This window comes from Vipera ursinii (assembly GCF_947247035.1).
Source record: "Vipera ursinii genome assembly, chromosome: 1".
NCBI lineage: Eukaryota > Metazoa > Chordata > Lepidosauria > Squamata > Viperidae > Vipera > Vipera ursinii.
The window spans coordinates 262946388-262963915 of NC_139512.1; the positions used below are offsets into that span (position 1 = coordinate 262946388).

Here is a 17528-nt window from a genome sequence, read left to right on the forward strand (position 1 = left end):
ATATAATTTCGTGATGATTTGCATGCTGATTTTGACAGTACATTACTTTACTTAACAAACAAAACTGTTCAGGATATTATCAGATTTTTTTTTTGAAAGGCAACAGTGTTTTTTTTGTCTAGCTAGCAGAGAAACTTCTGCTTTTAGTCTGCAGTTTTATTGATGCATTGGATCTGTTATGCAGTGAGACAACAGTATATAACAAATCATAAGCAGGGAAACCTGCAAAGACATTTGTCTTCTGGAGATGTGCCTAGGATTTCATTATAAGAGAAATAACACAGCACCATTTGGCTCTTAGTAGCTAGTCAATGGACAAATACACATAGCTTTTTTTGTGAAGGAAAAATTTGCAACGTGTGTGCTTAATTCTTGCTATCTGCTATTTCTCTGGTCCAACCTGCACCCTTGTGCTGCTTTTTAAAATATGAGATGACTACGCAGAGAGCATTTGGTTTGGAGGAGCAGTAAATGAAAGCAGGGTTACACACACCAGATATCATTGCTTCTTTGGTGCAATTCAGTCTCTTCCCAACAAGACAATTTTTAGTAGGGAAAAACAAACAAATAAAAGTCCTTTTTTCAATCAATTACATCAAGTTTACTTTATATTCCTCATCCTAGAAGGCAAGTCTCATGATAAAAGAAGCAATAGGATTTTTATTTATCTGCTTATTTATTATCTCTCCAGGTCTGGCTAAGGTATTCCTACATTTCTCTCCTGAATTGCTAAAAGCAATACCAGTTCCAAATATAAAGGTTTAAATATGAGAGGAGCTAGCATTTTCTCATTTTGACTTGTCCAAAAATCTGCTGTGACTCTTGTAAAACATCTCTGAAGAATCACATTGACTTTATATATAAATGTCACAATCAAGAATATCTGCATGCAAATGTGGAAATACTGGATTGGATCTGGTAGAAGTAGACATGCTTACATGCTTCAGTTCAGTGGTATATCATGTGCACAGGGGATCCAGGGATGCTAAACTGTAAATGTTAACAAGACGGAAGGGAGAAATTGATTAAATAAAATGGTGGTCATAGTAACTGATTTATATGAATTACAATTAAATCAAAACTGGTTTTTGTTATGGCACCCCCCCACCCCCAATGTTTTTGGTCCCATCCTGTTTTTGAGGTGTGGCTTTCACTAGGTTAGTCCAAAGCCAAGGACAACTGCCTTTATTCCAAATCAAAGATTCAGCTCCTTTGTCTTCATTTGTTGAAACTAATGGAACTTTTTAACCATTGCTATCATGCTGATTTCAGTGGGGCTGAAGCATGGCTATTGTCTTCTAGATCAGACATGTCAAACACAAGGCCCGGGGGCCGGATCCGGCCCGCGAAGTGGTTTCATGTGGCCCGCGAAACCATCCTGGAAGCAGTGAGGGAATGGCCCCCACTGCCTTGGCCCTGGCCCAGAGACCCTCCTTCTGCCAGAGACCCTTAGATCTGTCCCACTCCTGCCCAGGCCCCCATAGGCACCCTTGATGCAAACGATGTAGAGCTGGCCACGCCCACCCAGCAGGCCATACACACTCTAGCCACACCCACCCAGTAGGCCACACCCACCCTGGCCACACCCACCCGGCCCCCTGAGGGCAACCGCAATGCTGATGCAGCCCTCAATGAAATTGAGTTTGACACCCCTGTTCTAGATCCAACCCCATCCAATCCTTTACAGGTGGTCCTCAACTTACAACAGTTCATTCAGTGACCATTCCAAGTTATAACAGCACTGAAAAAAGTGACTTATGACTGTTTTTCAAAGTTACGACCTTTGTAGCATTCCCATAATCATGTGATCAAAATTCACATGATTGGCAACTGGTTCATATTTATGGCCAATTGCTGTGTCCCAAGGTCATGTGATCACCTTTTGGGACCTTCTGACAAGCGAAGTCAATGGGGAAGCCACATTCACTTAACAACTGGGTTACTAATTTAACAACTCCGGTGATTCACTTAACAAATGTGAAGGTCGTAAAATGGGAAAAAACTCATTTAACAGAAGTCTCACTTAACAACAGAAATTGTGGTCATAAGTCGAGGACTGCTTGTATTTTTATTTAAATTCTAATGTTTCATGATTGCAAAATATTAAGATACTTGGGTTTGTCCTTCCCCATTTTATCCAAAAGCTTTCAATAAACTTTTTATTGAGCATATCAGGCCAGCTAAGGTACAGAATATACCCAAGATAAACACGGATATGTCTGCACATTTCTCAAACGGCATCAGCTTTTCCCATTTCAGCTTTAGGTGGAAAAAAGAAGGAAGAAGGAAGGTCACCGCTGCACCAGTAACACCTCCAGTTAGACCCATAAGAAGGATAAAGTGTGGTATGAACATGGCCATCAGGAGAGTCAATAGGAGCAGGACACTTTTTAAAAGTACAGCAAGCCATGGTGATTTATAGTTGACTTTGTCCCTAGGTGATACGTAAGCATGCAATATTTTTGTGACTGTAAAAAAGGGCAATGGGTAGGACAGGAGTGCCTTGGCCAAGAGACACAAGTTCACTGAAGTCTGTAAGGATGAAGGAAGGTTATCAGTAATAACCTCTTTGGTTTCTTCTCCCCAGGTTAGCAGTGCCGTTACTGCAAAGATTGTCTTGAATACGCAAGCCAAGAAATGGGTCCAGTTCAACATAGGCCTACACTCTCTAGGACTTTGCATGCTTTCTTCAAGGGTAGGAAGGAAAATTTGTGAAGTGTAACTAAAAATGATCACACCAACTGAAATCAGAAAACCTTCGAATTCTACCGACAGCTTGAGCCTTGCCCAAGACCAATGGTGTCTTTGGGTCAAACAGTAAGTGATCACTACAAATATGGTGATAAAATGGGCCAAGGAGTCTGGATACAACTTTCAAGGTTTTGATAAACACGCAGGGCAGCAGACCTATAAATGCAATTATGGACCAGGTTTTCTCGGTCATTAGTAAAGTTGGAAAGCTATGTGACAGCAAGTTCCCACTAACAACCAAATACAAAATGCACGTCATGATCAGCTCCATTAGTTGGGTCGCGTTGACCACTCTGCCACCAAGTTTTGGAAACAACCCTCTGCTGCAAGCGTTAGCGATGTCTTCATATGTGCCTCTCACTCTGACAAGCTGCCCATCTTCATTTTCCTCATAGAGGCAAGCGATAAGAATTTTGCTTGTGTAGCAACAGAAGACTGCAGCAAGGATAATAAGAAGCAGCCCATTGTATCCACTGTGGAGCAGAGCATATGGCAAGCCTAGAACAGAAATCCCCTAGAGACAAAACACAGAGAAGACAAAAAAAAAAAAAACCAACCCTGAAAAAAGATGTTGCTTAGAAATTGTCCATTCAAACCTGCAGCTGACAATGGCTAACTTTGGCTAATTGCACAGAATGGCTTCTCTTACATTAACCTGTCGCACTAAATAATGGTTGCCCCCAAATGCATATATTTACAACGTACGAAGTTAGAAGAAACATGCACACAAATGCATACACACAAACATACAAACACAACTGCTGGCAGGAGAGCCTAGGAAGCTGCGTAGGGGTGAACAGCAGAGACAAGCTCTTATTAAATATTAAATACTGGTTGTGATTACAGTCATAATTCTGAAAGGCTCTGAAGCAGCTATTTAATCATGGTGCATATTAATGTTCGATAGCAGTTCAATAATGATAAAATCAAAGAGCTTTAGCTGTCTTCACATGCTGTATGCAAATAGGGAAATGACACTTTTAGCAGCTATGCTAATAAATAAACATGAGGAGCTTCTCATGAATCTTTTCTAACTTTGCAATACTCTTTTTCAATGCTTCCTTATATTTCTACATTCCCATGGGTCTGTGGTAAGTGGGGGGGACCCTTTTCTTTTGACTTAGACCCAGAAACAAGTTCCTTCTCCTCTCAGTGCTGAGCGGAGAAATGATATTTTAATTTTTTTCCTAATTAAGAGAGAAAAAATTTATGCTACTACATAGATCCTGATTTTAGTTTATATTCTATCTCTTCCTCATCTTATTCCACAGTCCTGTCAGTTTGAGCAATGCTGATAAAAATAAAAAATCCTAGAGATCGACACAGAATAGACCCGTCTACAAAAAGTAAAGATTCCCTTGAGTGAAAATTGAGTCCTGATGGTTATGTCCCTTTGTTTTCTTGGCAGCAATGCAGGCTATGGTTATTTCCCTAGGAGTGTATTTTTTAATTTAGCCAACCGCAATTATACCAAAATAACCAGAATGAGGACAGATTTTCTAACACTTCCACAATGGCGGATAGTACTATGAGAGGTTAGCACGAGCTCTTCAGAACGTGGGGAATATTTATTCTTCTATTATTTGCTAGCATACTTTTTTTTAAAAAAAATGTAGAGACATCAGGGACTGGTCCTGTGACCCTCTCTGTCCAAGGAGCTCTTCCTCTGGCTGCAATTTTGTTTGCAAGATTCTATCCAAGAAATGAATATTAAGTCAGCTGTATTTTTGAGAGGGAGAGTTATTGATTTATTGCCTGTTCCAGAGGCAGACTTTTAATATAGTTATACTACCTACCCGCCATAGGGACTATGTAAAGCATTTGATGGAGCTACTTTATAATGTGTGGGACCATCTATCAAACCCCTCTCAGTATTATCAAAATAGCTGTATCTTTTTCTAGGTTTATATGCCTGCTTCAAAACATGTTCCAAACAGTATCTGGAAAAGTGATTTTGTACGCCCACACATAGCAAGACAGCGACAAAGAAGTCTTGAACCCACCACATGAGCTGTGCAAATGATGCAGCTGTTTTAATGGTACTGTGTATGGGGGTGTTTCATTCATATTCTTCCTTACCTTTCTATTGGCACATCTACAGTATTTCAGTGAGAAGCTGTACAGTGTTCAGTCACTCTTTTGCTCAAATCTTACAGCAAATTCATTTATTAGTGACTTGAGGGTTTTACAAATATGTAACAGTTATAGAGAGTGAGATGCCACTGCATTCAGCTCCCAAATAATGCCAGACTCCCAAATAATGCCAGACTTTAGCACTTCGGGATTGTAAGTAACACCAAAAATATTTAAGATTTAATATCAGTTTATATTATATAGATTTAAGACAAAGGGATGGAAAATAATGGCTCTTCATCCTGGTCATGTGTCAATTTATCAGTCCACCATTCCTTCTGCTACATCTCCCTAGAATCTGGAAAGTGAAAATGAAGGGGGAAGGGGCAGGAAAGAAAAGGAATCACTGATAGGAATTAAAATTACAATACAATATATCAGGAATAGCCGTCTGATCCACTTTAGCAATTGGTACAGCTCTATGTTGATCTGACCAATGTTGTAATTTGTGGAACCAGATGTACCCTTCCCTTTAATCCCCTTTTCTGCTAGATTCATACTCTTTCTATTTTCTTTCCATGGGAGTGGATGAAGTGTAGAATAGATTTGATTTGTACCACAGCAGATGAACCCAGCACTTTTATGCTTCTTTTAATTTCTTCCATTTTTACTGATTGGAGCAATCTTTATGCTGAACCCAAATGTCCTAAATGTAGCTGTTCTGGCTGTGGCTCTCTAAAATATCTTTTCCTTTTAACCATATCAAATCCAAGCATCATACTGGACCTTCATATCAGGATAGGAAGAATGGTTGCCAGCCCACTATTTTGGCAGCATCAATAAAACCAACAAAGTAAAATACTGGGAATCACACTCTAAGTAGTGTCCATGTTTCAGTTCTTTAAAATCCAGCAGGTTTAGTGTACAATATCGATGTAGCATTAATTCCAGATACAGAACTAACACAAGAAGCACAGAAAATATATTTTCTTACCATATTTTCTATCTTCTACCCTATTTTCTACCAAAAATCAGTTTGATGGTGCTGTACAATTTAATAGCCTTTTTGGCCCTAGTGTTGACATATATTGTTCTCTGCTGTCATGTAAGTATATCCCTATCAAGTTGTTTACATGCATTTAATGAAGTAGGACCTAGTTCAGAAATTAATTAACATTTCTCATCAAAAAAACAGTTAGCAAAATACTGGGAACAAACATTTTAAGTAGCAGTGCATTTACCACTGCTTTTACAAACACAGAAAGTCCAAAAATAACCCACATTAACCTCCCAGCTTTATGGAGCCATTATACTGAAGTAATATGTTTGGGCAATCCAAACTTCTTGTGGCTACACGCTTAAACAAGAAATTGTAACAGAAATACATTAAAATAAGAAGGCCTTTATAAGTCATTTTAGGTTGAAAATTTTAGTACAAAATATTCTAAGGATTATAGGTGTCTCTTTAGGTAAACTATTGTATACTTTTAGAAAATTTATTATCTTTGTGTTTGCATATACCCATAAAGCTGGAGTCTCATTTGAAGCATTACAACTGTCCAGATTTAAAAGGGAATTATCTTTTAGGAATCCAAGATCCTGACACTCAATTCTGGTCCCAAATCACATTATTCCATTATTAAGAAATCTTAGCTTTAAAATAGTAAGATTTAGCTGCTGCTTGATTGTACAGGATTTCTATTTACAGTAGATATTTGTATTAGAAATATGAAATTGAAAGTTAACGACCCCCTTCTTTGTTTATTTTAATGGTGAGAAAGGCTTCTTTATGTTTCTATGGTCTTCCAACTTGTGCATAAATATATTATGTTAATTTTCTACTTGTTTGCTTTCTCCATAGCATTATGTATTTTGCTGGCATATTTTCTAAGAAAACACAATATCACCGTCAGAGGTTGTTTTATCTAGGGAAGGGAAGGTGCCTTGGCGAGCAATTGCAATCTGATTGCTTTGAACTCTGGCACCTGTGCATGTTAATTCAATGCCTGCTGATCTAAATGTAAAAAAAAGAAATAAATCTTTTACAGCTGAAATATAGAAGAATGCTTCCTTTAGTTGAATCTGAAAGACAGAAGGTAAACTGTCCAAAATCCAAAAGATTATTATTTTGTCTAGTGATGAAGGTATGGGTCCAGGCTGGCCTAACATTAGCTTCTGTATGGAGTAAGGGTGGGGCAGGAATGTGCTGGCAACCCTTATCTGTTGCATTTTCTTTATTTGGGAATTTCTGGTCTCCAGAGATTCAAGCAGCCCTTAGTTTCTGGCATTTCAGAAAACTGTTAAAGCAACACTATTCCTCAGCGTTTTGAACCAGGGCTCATTGCTTCTGGTGGCCATCTAGAGACTTCTATTCTATTCTTGTTTTGATTCTCTATCTTCTGTCTGTTGTGCACCATCCAGCTGCTGCAGCTTGGGATGGGTTCCAAAACTGTGAACTGACTTGATCTGGGCAAATTAGGATCTGGTTAAACATTCAAAAAAATGGGATCCAATTTAAAAACCTAAAGGAAAGGAACAGTGGATGTAAACTAGAAAAGACAAAGGACAGAGAAGGGGGCAATATATGGAAGGAGGAGAGAGAGAGAGAGAATAAAATAAAGACTATGGCATCCAGATGTTATCCTGTCACATTCCTGCCTCCAGCATAACACCTAATGTCTTCCTTAAGGATGTTTTTTTCTCCAACACTTGAAATCCATTCAGGAATTTAGATGAATTCTTCCAGGTAGGTAAAATTGGAGTTGTTCAGTGAAGTTCTAAATAGGAGGAGGAGGAGGAGAATGTAATGTATTGAAATTGGCTTTGATGTGAGCACTCATCTTCAAATAGTCCAGAACCATAGCAAAATAGGATTCCACACTGTGTGAAGAGCTGTATTAAATAAATATCAAATACAAATTCCTTTCCATAATGTAGCTGTCTACATCCAGGGCTCAAGAGAGAATGGAGCAAGACCAGCATGTTCAGGCTGCTCTCTTTCCAGCTTGATCCATGCACATATTGGATATCAACTGAATGTCTAAACAAGGCCAGCCGTGTCAGCGGTTTGGTTCTTTAAAATTCAGGAGGCTTAGTGTATATTATTGATGCAGCATGAATTCCACATACAGAACTACTAACATGATAAACACACAAAAGACATCTTCTGCCATCTTAATAATGTTTAATGGTGATGCACGATTAATGTTCTGGTTCTTTGCCCAGGTTCGCCTAGTGTGCCAGTTGCGGCCCTATCTGGACCGGGATGCCTTGCGTACAGTCACTCATGTGCTCGTGACCTCTCGTTTGGACTACTGTAATGCTCTCTACATGGGGCTGCCCTTGAAGACCACTCGGAGGCTTCAACTGGTGCAGAATGCAGCCGCGCGAGTTGTGTTGGGGGGTCTCCTGATACTCCCATGTTACACCTTTGCTCCACGAGCTGCATTGGCTGCCGGTTGCCCTCCGGGTGAGATTCAAGGTGCTGGTAATGACCTACAAAGCCCTACATGGCATGGGTCCGGATTACCTACGGCAGCACCTGCTGCCGGCGTCAACTTCCCTCCGTCCAGTGCGCTCCCACAGAGAGGGCCTCCTCAGGGTGCCTCCGATCAGAGAATGTCGACTGGTGGCCCCCAGGGGGAGGGCGTTCTCTGTGGGCGCACCAGACCTGTGGAACCGCTTGCCGGTTGAGCTCCAGATGGCCCCCAACCTTCGCTCCTTCTGGCGGGATCTAAAAACCTATTTATTTGAGCAAGCCGGCCTGGTCTGTTGGGTTTGGGGGTTGGGTTTTAATATGGTTTTAACTATTGTATATATTGGGCATAATTATTTAATTGCTTTTTAACTTTTGTACTTTGTATTTTAATATTTATTGCCCTGTACACCGCCCTGAGTCCTTCGGGAGAAGGGCGGTATAAAAATCTTATAAATATAAATATAAATAAATATATTTTTCCTATTGTCATGTAAATATATCAAGTTGTTTACATATATTTAATGAAGTAGGACCTAGTCCAGAAACATGTATATTTCTCCTAATATATACATTTCGTATATACTTTCCTATCCTATCCCTCAAAATAGGAAAAAGACATTGCAAGGAACATTTGGGAAACAAGAATGGGGTTTAAAATTTGTGCGAACCCACCTGTTATATTTTCTGAACCATGGATTATAGCATCCTGCAATTTAAGCCCAGGCAACCATGATTTATTCAACAAGCCACAATTAAGCAATGTGGCTTATTATATGACCTGAACCTAGCCAGAAAGTTAAGCAAGGATGGCATTTGCTTAATTTTTCTTCCAAACAATGAAAGGAGCATGAATGAAACAGCCTTAGCAAGATATTTTCCTCTGAGTGTCACAAAACAAGAGCAAGAAACAGTATCAGTTCAGATGGTGGGTCCTCTAACTATCCTCATAATTGATACGTGATAGAAGAAAGGTTCATTTTTTCCCCATTTATCTCCAAGGGAAAAGATTCTCTACAGCTCACTAACTCTGAGAAACAGGGTGTGATTTGTCATCATGGCTCTGTGTAATCAGTTTTTAGGGCATTTGATGTTCTGGAATAGCTCTGTTTGCTCATTTGAGCAAGGGAAGCATCATGCTTTACTTTTGCTCAAGAAAACGCACACCATTGCTAGCTTTATGCACTTAGTAATGCATGATAGATTAACCATAGATACATGGTGAGAGAAAGGACTGCTGTAAATACCATTTATTTGCAGCTTATGGATATAGATTTCTGCCCTAAAGTCATCACACTTTTCCTGGAACCTCTCCTTGCAAACACTGGGAGTTGCTTTTGTTTGGCTTATCATTTTTTTTTACTAACGTCTTAACAAAAATGGATTTTCTTGAAGAAAAGAAAAAGTTTTGCCTACACAAAATTTGAGCCTTAGGCTGTCAATCACCGAGATGTTGGGTTTACAGCTTTTTTTAAAATTTGTTTTCCTTAAAGCATTGCTTTAGCTTTCTTTTTTTCTCCTCTTCTTTTAAGGCAGCTTATTCAAGCAATTTACTTACACAAAAGATAAAATGGAAAGAAATGGAAGCTTTAAAAGTTACAGCATCCACCTCAAGTAACAGGATTGCAGATATTTCAGTAGTATATAGTACAGACTTTCCTCTTACCATCTTAAAGGGACTCTTGCAGGCCTTACATGGCGAAAACCTTATCATTATGTCTTTCATGGAAAGGGGACTCGAAGAAGCATGAAATAGGTAGGTTTTTGATTCCCTCACACAAGCATATATAAGAAATGCAATCCACAGACCTGCTGACATAAAAGGCAAGGACCAACAGAAATGAGTGGCTTAAAAAAGTATCTAGTTCATTTTATACTTGCTGAAATATATTAATTTCGACAAAAGTAAAAAGCAGTCAGATCACTGGTTGGTTCAAAACACTGCATTTGCACTTTATGCTTTTTACTAACCAAAAAACTCGCATTCGCATAAAAGCTGCTCAGCCAAGTCAAAACATCTGCAAGAAAACAACCAAGCTCAGAGAGCACCGAGGATCTCTTAGCAACTGAAGTTTGTAAACCAATGTGTATAGCTTAGCATGTTGTGTGAAGCCAGCTGTTCATTTAATAAGTCGTGATCAAGAAATTAAGTTTAGTGTGTCATTGCACAAATAATTTGTTGGATTTAAACTTTACATGTTGTACTAAGTTTCCAATAAACATTTTGGCAGTATTCCTCTTGTGATGCACATATGTGTGTATATGTGCTTAAGTGCTCTGCTCTGGATCACATGATCAGGAAATGTGGGTGGGGGGGACACACAGAATGGAAGTATTTGCACTGCAAGCCATAACCTATACAAACTGGAACAGATTAAGAAACCAAGACTATATATAGGTTAGGACTACTTTTATTATAAAAATGATAGTAATGGAATCCTGCAAGTCTGCATGTGCCTTCCTTCCTGCACTTCATCTTCGTGTGAACTAAGAAAGAGTTTGCAAAAGACATTTTCTTACCCTGTTTTCTTGACCTGGCTCAAGAGCCACTTATTGCCTGGTAATGGCTCTTCCTCCTGTCTTTGCCTCTGTTGTCTACACTTATTTGTATATCCCTAAGGATGCAAGGGGTGTGATGGCTCAGAGCAGAGGTCCCCAACTTTTCTAGCTTGGCAGCCCAGCATGGGGGAGTAGGTGGGGCATGCACAAATGCAAGCGGCCATATGTGAGGGCAAGCAGCCACTGCTCATCTGAGGGGAGCTTTGTGTGTGAGCACAAGCAGCCGCCACTTGCATGAAGGGAGCTTGATGCATGCACGCGCGCTCACCTGCTGCTTGCACGGCCTGATTCTGAACAGGCTGTGGCCCAGTAGTGGGCCAGGGCCTGAGGGTTGGGGACCCCTGGCTCAGAGGTTAAAGACACTGAGCTTGTCCATTGGAAAGCTGACAACCCAGGTTTGAGATCCAAGCGCTGCATGAGGAGAGCTTCTGTTCCTATCTCAGCTCCTGCCCATCTAGCAGTTGGAAAATATGCAAATGTGAGCAGGTAAATAGGTACCATTTCTGTGGGAAGGTAACAGCATTCCACATGCCTCAGCATATAGTAGTACTGGCCTTATGACCATGGAAATGTCCTCGGACCACACTGTCTCCCTCAGCTAAGAAATGGAGATAAGCACTTCCTCCTAGAGATGAACACAACTGGGCAGGGGGAAAAATTACCTTTAAGGATACATTGGGGATTGTGTTTCCTGCAATGGTCTTCCCTTCAGACTCTGATTGGATTCAAATCACTTCTGAATTAAGTTTTGCTTTTGCTGGTTTCCCCCTGCCCTCACAAATCTGGTTTTGTTATAGTCAGTTCTGGAGACTAATCCTGCTGATATAACAAACTCCTGTACTCCTTCACAGGATTTCTCTCCAACATTCTGTTGAGGTGGAAAGAATAAAATATGAAGGGGATGAAAAAGCTAATACTTAAATTTATATTATGAGTATCATGGAACAATTTACAGGGTACCTGGTACAGAATCCACTAGCTGACTTTAAAAAATGAAATTTAAACAATTAGGCCTGTTTAGCACTCATAGATCCTTCTGCTCATTGGGTTAGTAAAACTGACCCAAAGGAGCTTTATAACAAAAAAATAATAATCAAATATGATACCGTACTAAATATCTGGGGTTTTTTCTTATTGTTTCTCACATAGGAAACTTTGCTTATGGTATTTTTAATCATTTCTCTTTTCTGGATGTGAAATATGCAAAATCTGCTAGAAAAATTCCTTCTGTCGTAAATAAAATTGCACCTTTCACTTATAATTTAGTGGATTCTGTTTGAACAATCTGAGTTCTACAAATGAGGGATATTATTCTGAGATGACACTTTAAAAAAATACAGGGAGTTACACATATCGACAGACAGACAGACGAGAGAGAAAGAGAATGGTAAAAAAGAAGAGAGGATAGCTAATATAATGTAAAGGATACAAGAAAATGGAAAAAAAGGTTTTGTTGCTACAATCCTTGCTTTTCCTGGCAAAATTTGGGAGTAATAATAATAATAATAATAATAATAATAATAATAATAATAATAATAATAATAATAATAGTAACAATAAATTGGAAAGGCTGGTCTACAACAGAAATGTTAGTATGAGTATGAAAAAATCTGAGGGAGCCTTGATTCCTCTTAACAAGAGGGTTGAGATATTCTAAACTCATAAGCAAGAGGAGTATTTTATTTTCCCTTAATGTGAATCACCTCCATCTAGTTAAAAATGAGCTGTGTTTGGACAGTTACCCTACAGGATTTGAAGCAACGTCTCATCGCTGGACAGTTTCCAGTGGGCTTTGGAGAATTCCATTATTTTTAGAGTTGATCTTAAATCAAGTGGTTAACTTGTTTTAATTTATCCCAATGCTCTGGTGTTGATTAATTCCTTAAATAGCTTAACATTACTTTAAAGTTAAGTTAAAGTAAGATGCTTTGGAAACCAGTTAGAGCTAAAATCCAGGAGGCAACAATTAACATTAAAGAAATGTTGGGATTTGTAGGTATAAAGGTCGAGACTCAATAAAGAATATAACTGGAATGCATTTCTTTTCCTTGTGGACCCTGAAGTGACTGAGCCTTTCCCATTCTTATTTCCCAAACAACACAGAGCATAGCACTTTTCTCGTTTGATCGTTTATGCTAGCTATCTTACATGACTTCAAACGGAACTTGGAACTGCTAGCTCTTAATTGCCATGCAAAAGATTGTTGCCCTTTCCTCAGGGTAGGGCAAAACAACGGTGTCATTCTCATTTATAACACTCACTTCCTACCAGTAAAGAGCAGACTGATTGCTTTAATCATTCTTCTAAGGTCTGCAAAGACCTTTTCCCTCCAAGTTCCAATTCGTTATTATTTCATATGGGTTTTTCTATTTTTATCACCCCATCGTATTGTTGCTTTTAAAGGAAAAAAACAGGATTCCGTAAATAAAAAACATAAAAGGCAACAGAATTCAAATTAATGTTAACACATAGGTAGATCGGTATCCCATATACACATTGTTGGGGTCCCGCAGTGGAATGTAGTTTGGAGTCTTACTGTAGTCTGCAAGATTTTGTCTGTAGGTGAAGAATAATAAAGAAAGTACTCAGAAATAATTCTACTGCTTAATTATATATATGCTGTGAATTGCTAGAGAGGGCCATCTCAGCCCTCTTCATGCCTATCTGACTTTCCAAGCTCCATTGCTTCTTTGCCCTCTGGGAAGCAACTCTTTTTGTTCTGGGACTTCAGACTACATTCCATCACAGTTGTGCTGCTCTTCTTGAGTCACAAGTTCTTTTATACTGCATTAGTCAAATACTCCATCTCAAATAGTACATCCAGTTTGGGCACCATACTTTCAGAAGGATTCAGGCAAACTGGAAGAACTCCACAAAAGTGGACTACAACATAGTTCCTGTAAAGAGAGACTGAAAGAGAGGGGTATGTGTAACCTTGAAGAGATAGGGACAAGGGAAATTTATGAAAGCACTCTTCAAATATCTAAACATACATAATACAGAAAAAAGCCAACATCTGTTGTTTCCAAAGTGAAGGACATGAATGGCCTTAGAACACAGGAAGAGGGACACTAGTTCTATGGTACGGAAAAAAACAGAAATAACATTTTGATAGTGTTATCTAGAGAAATAGTGGCTTCCATTTGTTGGATGTGTTCAAGGAGAATTAGTTATTTAACAGTTATTTGGAGATAGCTGTCAAGTTGCTTTAATTTGGATTCCTACACAGATTAAGAGTTTGAATTTGATGGCCTAAATAGTCCTCCGCAGCTATGTGTTTCTAAGATTCTATGAGGCCTATGATTATTATCGTTTCTCAGTGTAAGATTTGGACAACACCAACAAAGAAAAATATTTTCAAAGATGCATCTACTAGTTCTGAGTTAGTACTGACTTACTCAAACATGGTTCATAAATCTAAAATAGATTGAAAGATCCTCCCACTTAAAACCATTGTGATTAGTCAAGGATGTATCATGATTAACATAATTTGGAACTGACTTTTTTCCAATCAGAAAACAAACTATTTTCTAAACTCAGTACGAAATTGAGGCCTATTGCCCTTCTAGATAAATCATTTGCAGCATGGTAGAATCTGAAGGCACCCTATAGTCTTGAATTTCCACTGTCATATCTTCCCCTGAAATGTATCTAGTGATGACTAAATGTAGGGCATCTCAAACAGAAACAAGGAAACATTGAGAAATATAAACTCATATAAACTATACAACACAGCATGATGAAATGTTTGGATGAAATAAGAAAAGAACAGCAGGAGTAACAGAGCAAAGAGTTCACAATAATGTAAGCATATTAGGAATCGGTTGTAAACTTATATGTTTTTTATGGCTCAGGGGAAGCATCAAGGGGAAAGAAATTCTTCAGTCAGGTCAACTGAAAAATCTGCCTTGCTGTTGTGCACAACAAATGTAGGACTAACTTATTTCAGACATCAGATAGGCTTTATGAAATCTTACTAAAATGATTCTCTGAAATGTCCTTTCAATTTTCATCATTCATAATTGTATGTTTACTTGCAAAGAAGTTTTACTGAATCATGAGATACTTCAAGCAAATGTACAGACAATTCCAGCATATGTACTTCTGACACTGCTATTTTAACTGATTTGCTATTTACTATTTATTAAAACCATTGATTATTAGTGGCATATTAGTATCTTATTACCCAAACAATTAAAGCACCTTTCATATTTAAAACTGTATTTTAATTAACATCTGCTGCAATGTTGGCATATTATATTTCCAAAAACATTAGACAAAATAAGGTATCTAATATCTTTGGCAATGTTTATGTAATAATTTTAAACTGGTTTTTGTTTAACACTATATTTTCACCGATTGAAACTGTATTTCAATCTATTGATGAAAAGCTTCCTGCATGCTGTATCAAATCTATATAAAGCTGGTTTTTTAAAAAATACAATTAAACATTTATACAAACAAAAGAATGTGGGTTTTTTTCTTTCGCACTGAATGGGCATTGTTTAAACTAAATATAATCTTTAGATTGAATGGAAGAAATAGCATTGCAATAAATAACTTATAAACAATCAATTTTCTGCCTGATCTTTAGTGAAATACTGAAATTTGAACTTAAATTTGAAAGTTAGCCCTTGCCTTTAAGGACAGAAAATGGAATGGTGCAAAGAAGTACCAAAATATGTTTGCATTTACTTTTTCATGTTAAAACTCTCTTATAAATAGCCTATCTAACCGTGTTTAAGTTCTACCAAATGCTTCACTCGGTTGGAGATTGGGAATATGAAGTGAAGCTGCCGCTGCTAATTGTTAACAGAGCAGTTGCTTTACTTGCTGGATAGCAAAGCATGTACAGAAGCCCATTGGCAAAGTGGCTATTTAAGGCTATTTGGTTAAAATGCTAAAAACGTATGTCAAAACGGAGAGTGTTACTTCTGGACTTCTGCCACAGTGAGGCAGATTAAATCATTGGCCTCATGGAAGCAGATCGTGCTTATATGCAAAACCAAATGTTTTTCCTCTTTCAGACATCTATAGTTGCTGTGGGAGTATTACAGATACACACTTCTTTAATTTCAAACACAATTAAATATGGTAGGCAACTGTGCATATTTATTAAAGCAAGTATCCGTTTTGATGCAGTTCTTAATTCAGTTCTGCTACAATTGTTATAGTGAAAACAATCAAGCCAAAAACAATTGGTTGTACTCCAGTCTGAATCCCATTAATGAAAGCAATCCAAATAATGTGGACCAACATTTGATGCATGTAGCTGTAGTAGAGATCAATAAAGTTTTGATTGGAATTTAGCCTCCATCCATCAAGGAGGTTGCAAATCATTAACCTCCTTGGGGTGATTCTAGATATAAGTCATGCTTAAGTAGACTCACTGAAATTCAGTTTTGATTAATTTAAGTCAAAATTATTTCAATGGGTTTTGGTTAAATATGATTATGTTTGCATCTAGCTCATTATAAATATAGTTACTTAGGCAGAAATATCACTATATATAAAACATAACTGAGTAAGAAAAGCAAAGATGAGATGACCCTATCCCAATCTAATCTTCAAAAATTGGGGAGTAAAGTCTTGGGGGGAGGAGAGACAGGATAAATGTAAATCATTATAGTCTATAAAAGCCCTAAAACCACAATTTAATCAGCATTTCCTTCATTATTATTTTATTTTACCTGCTGTTTTCTCCTTTGAATGGGAAATTTTCAAAAGGGAACAAAATGAAAACAATTTAAGAAAATGATGAAGAGATGAACATAATTAATTTTCAAGCACCAAGTTACCTGAATAGCATTAGTTACATTCCAACCAGCCTCCCAAGTAGTGATCAGTGTACTTTGAGCATTTTGTGTACGCACTTGGGATTCACAGCTTTGGTCTTGCACCTGTGTACCAAGCTCCAAAGAAAGGTCTACTTCTTCATCTTCTTCATCATGAATCCTATTCAGTCCATCCTGTCTGGAAAAAGTCACATTTTCTTCATCAGTAGAGAGGCAACCATTCCACCTCACCCTGTTGAAAAAGAGAGATTTTGTGCTCTTAAAGTGATTTGAAAGAGATGAAAACATTTGCTTTGTTTAAGCTACCCTGGTATACCAGATGGCTGTAGTAATTATACTATTCTTGTTGAAATTAATTTTCCAGCAGTGCTGTCTTATTTGAATTTCTGGAAGATATACTGAGACAAAGAAGATGCTGCTGAATTCTTCATTTAGTGGCAGTGCCAAAAGCAGGTCTAACAAGACTGTTTGCAACAGTTCTCAGTGTGCTGCTCTCATTGTGGGAGAGTGAGAGTCCTGAACACCAAGATGTCCAATTGAATTTCTCTCAGTTATGGTCATTGAGTCCAGCAGTCAATTGTCAGTCAGCTACAAGGAGCTGGCAGATAGATAAGGTAAAAGGTAAAGGTTCCCCCGCACATGCGTGCTAGTCGTTTCCGACTCTAGGGGCCGGTGCTCATCTCCGTTTCAAAGCCGAAGAGCCAGCGCTTGTCCGAGGATGTCTCCGTGGTCATGTGGCCGGCATGACTAGACGCCAAAGGCGCACGGAACACTGTTACCTTCCCACCATAGTGGTCCCTATTTTTCTACTTGCATTTTTACGTGCTTTCGAACTGCTAGGTTGGCAGAAGCTGGGACGAGTAACAGGCGCTCAC

General features: G+C 38.4%; 1 protein-coding gene across 1 annotated transcript; it reads right to left on the minus strand.

Moving 5' to 3' along the window:
* Nucleotides 1–2133: 2133 nt before the first annotated feature.
* On the minus strand, nucleotides 2134–17084 carry LOC310632767 (vesicular inhibitory amino acid transporter-like; the record flags this gene model as incomplete). Its single annotated transcript, XM_083350186.1, is given in 4 exon segments — nucleotides 2134–2860; nucleotides 2862–3265; nucleotides 16657–16885; nucleotides 17053–17084. Coding segments are annotated over 4 exon segments (1392 nt in total).
* Between the last annotated feature and the right edge of the window lie 444 nt (nucleotides 17085–17528).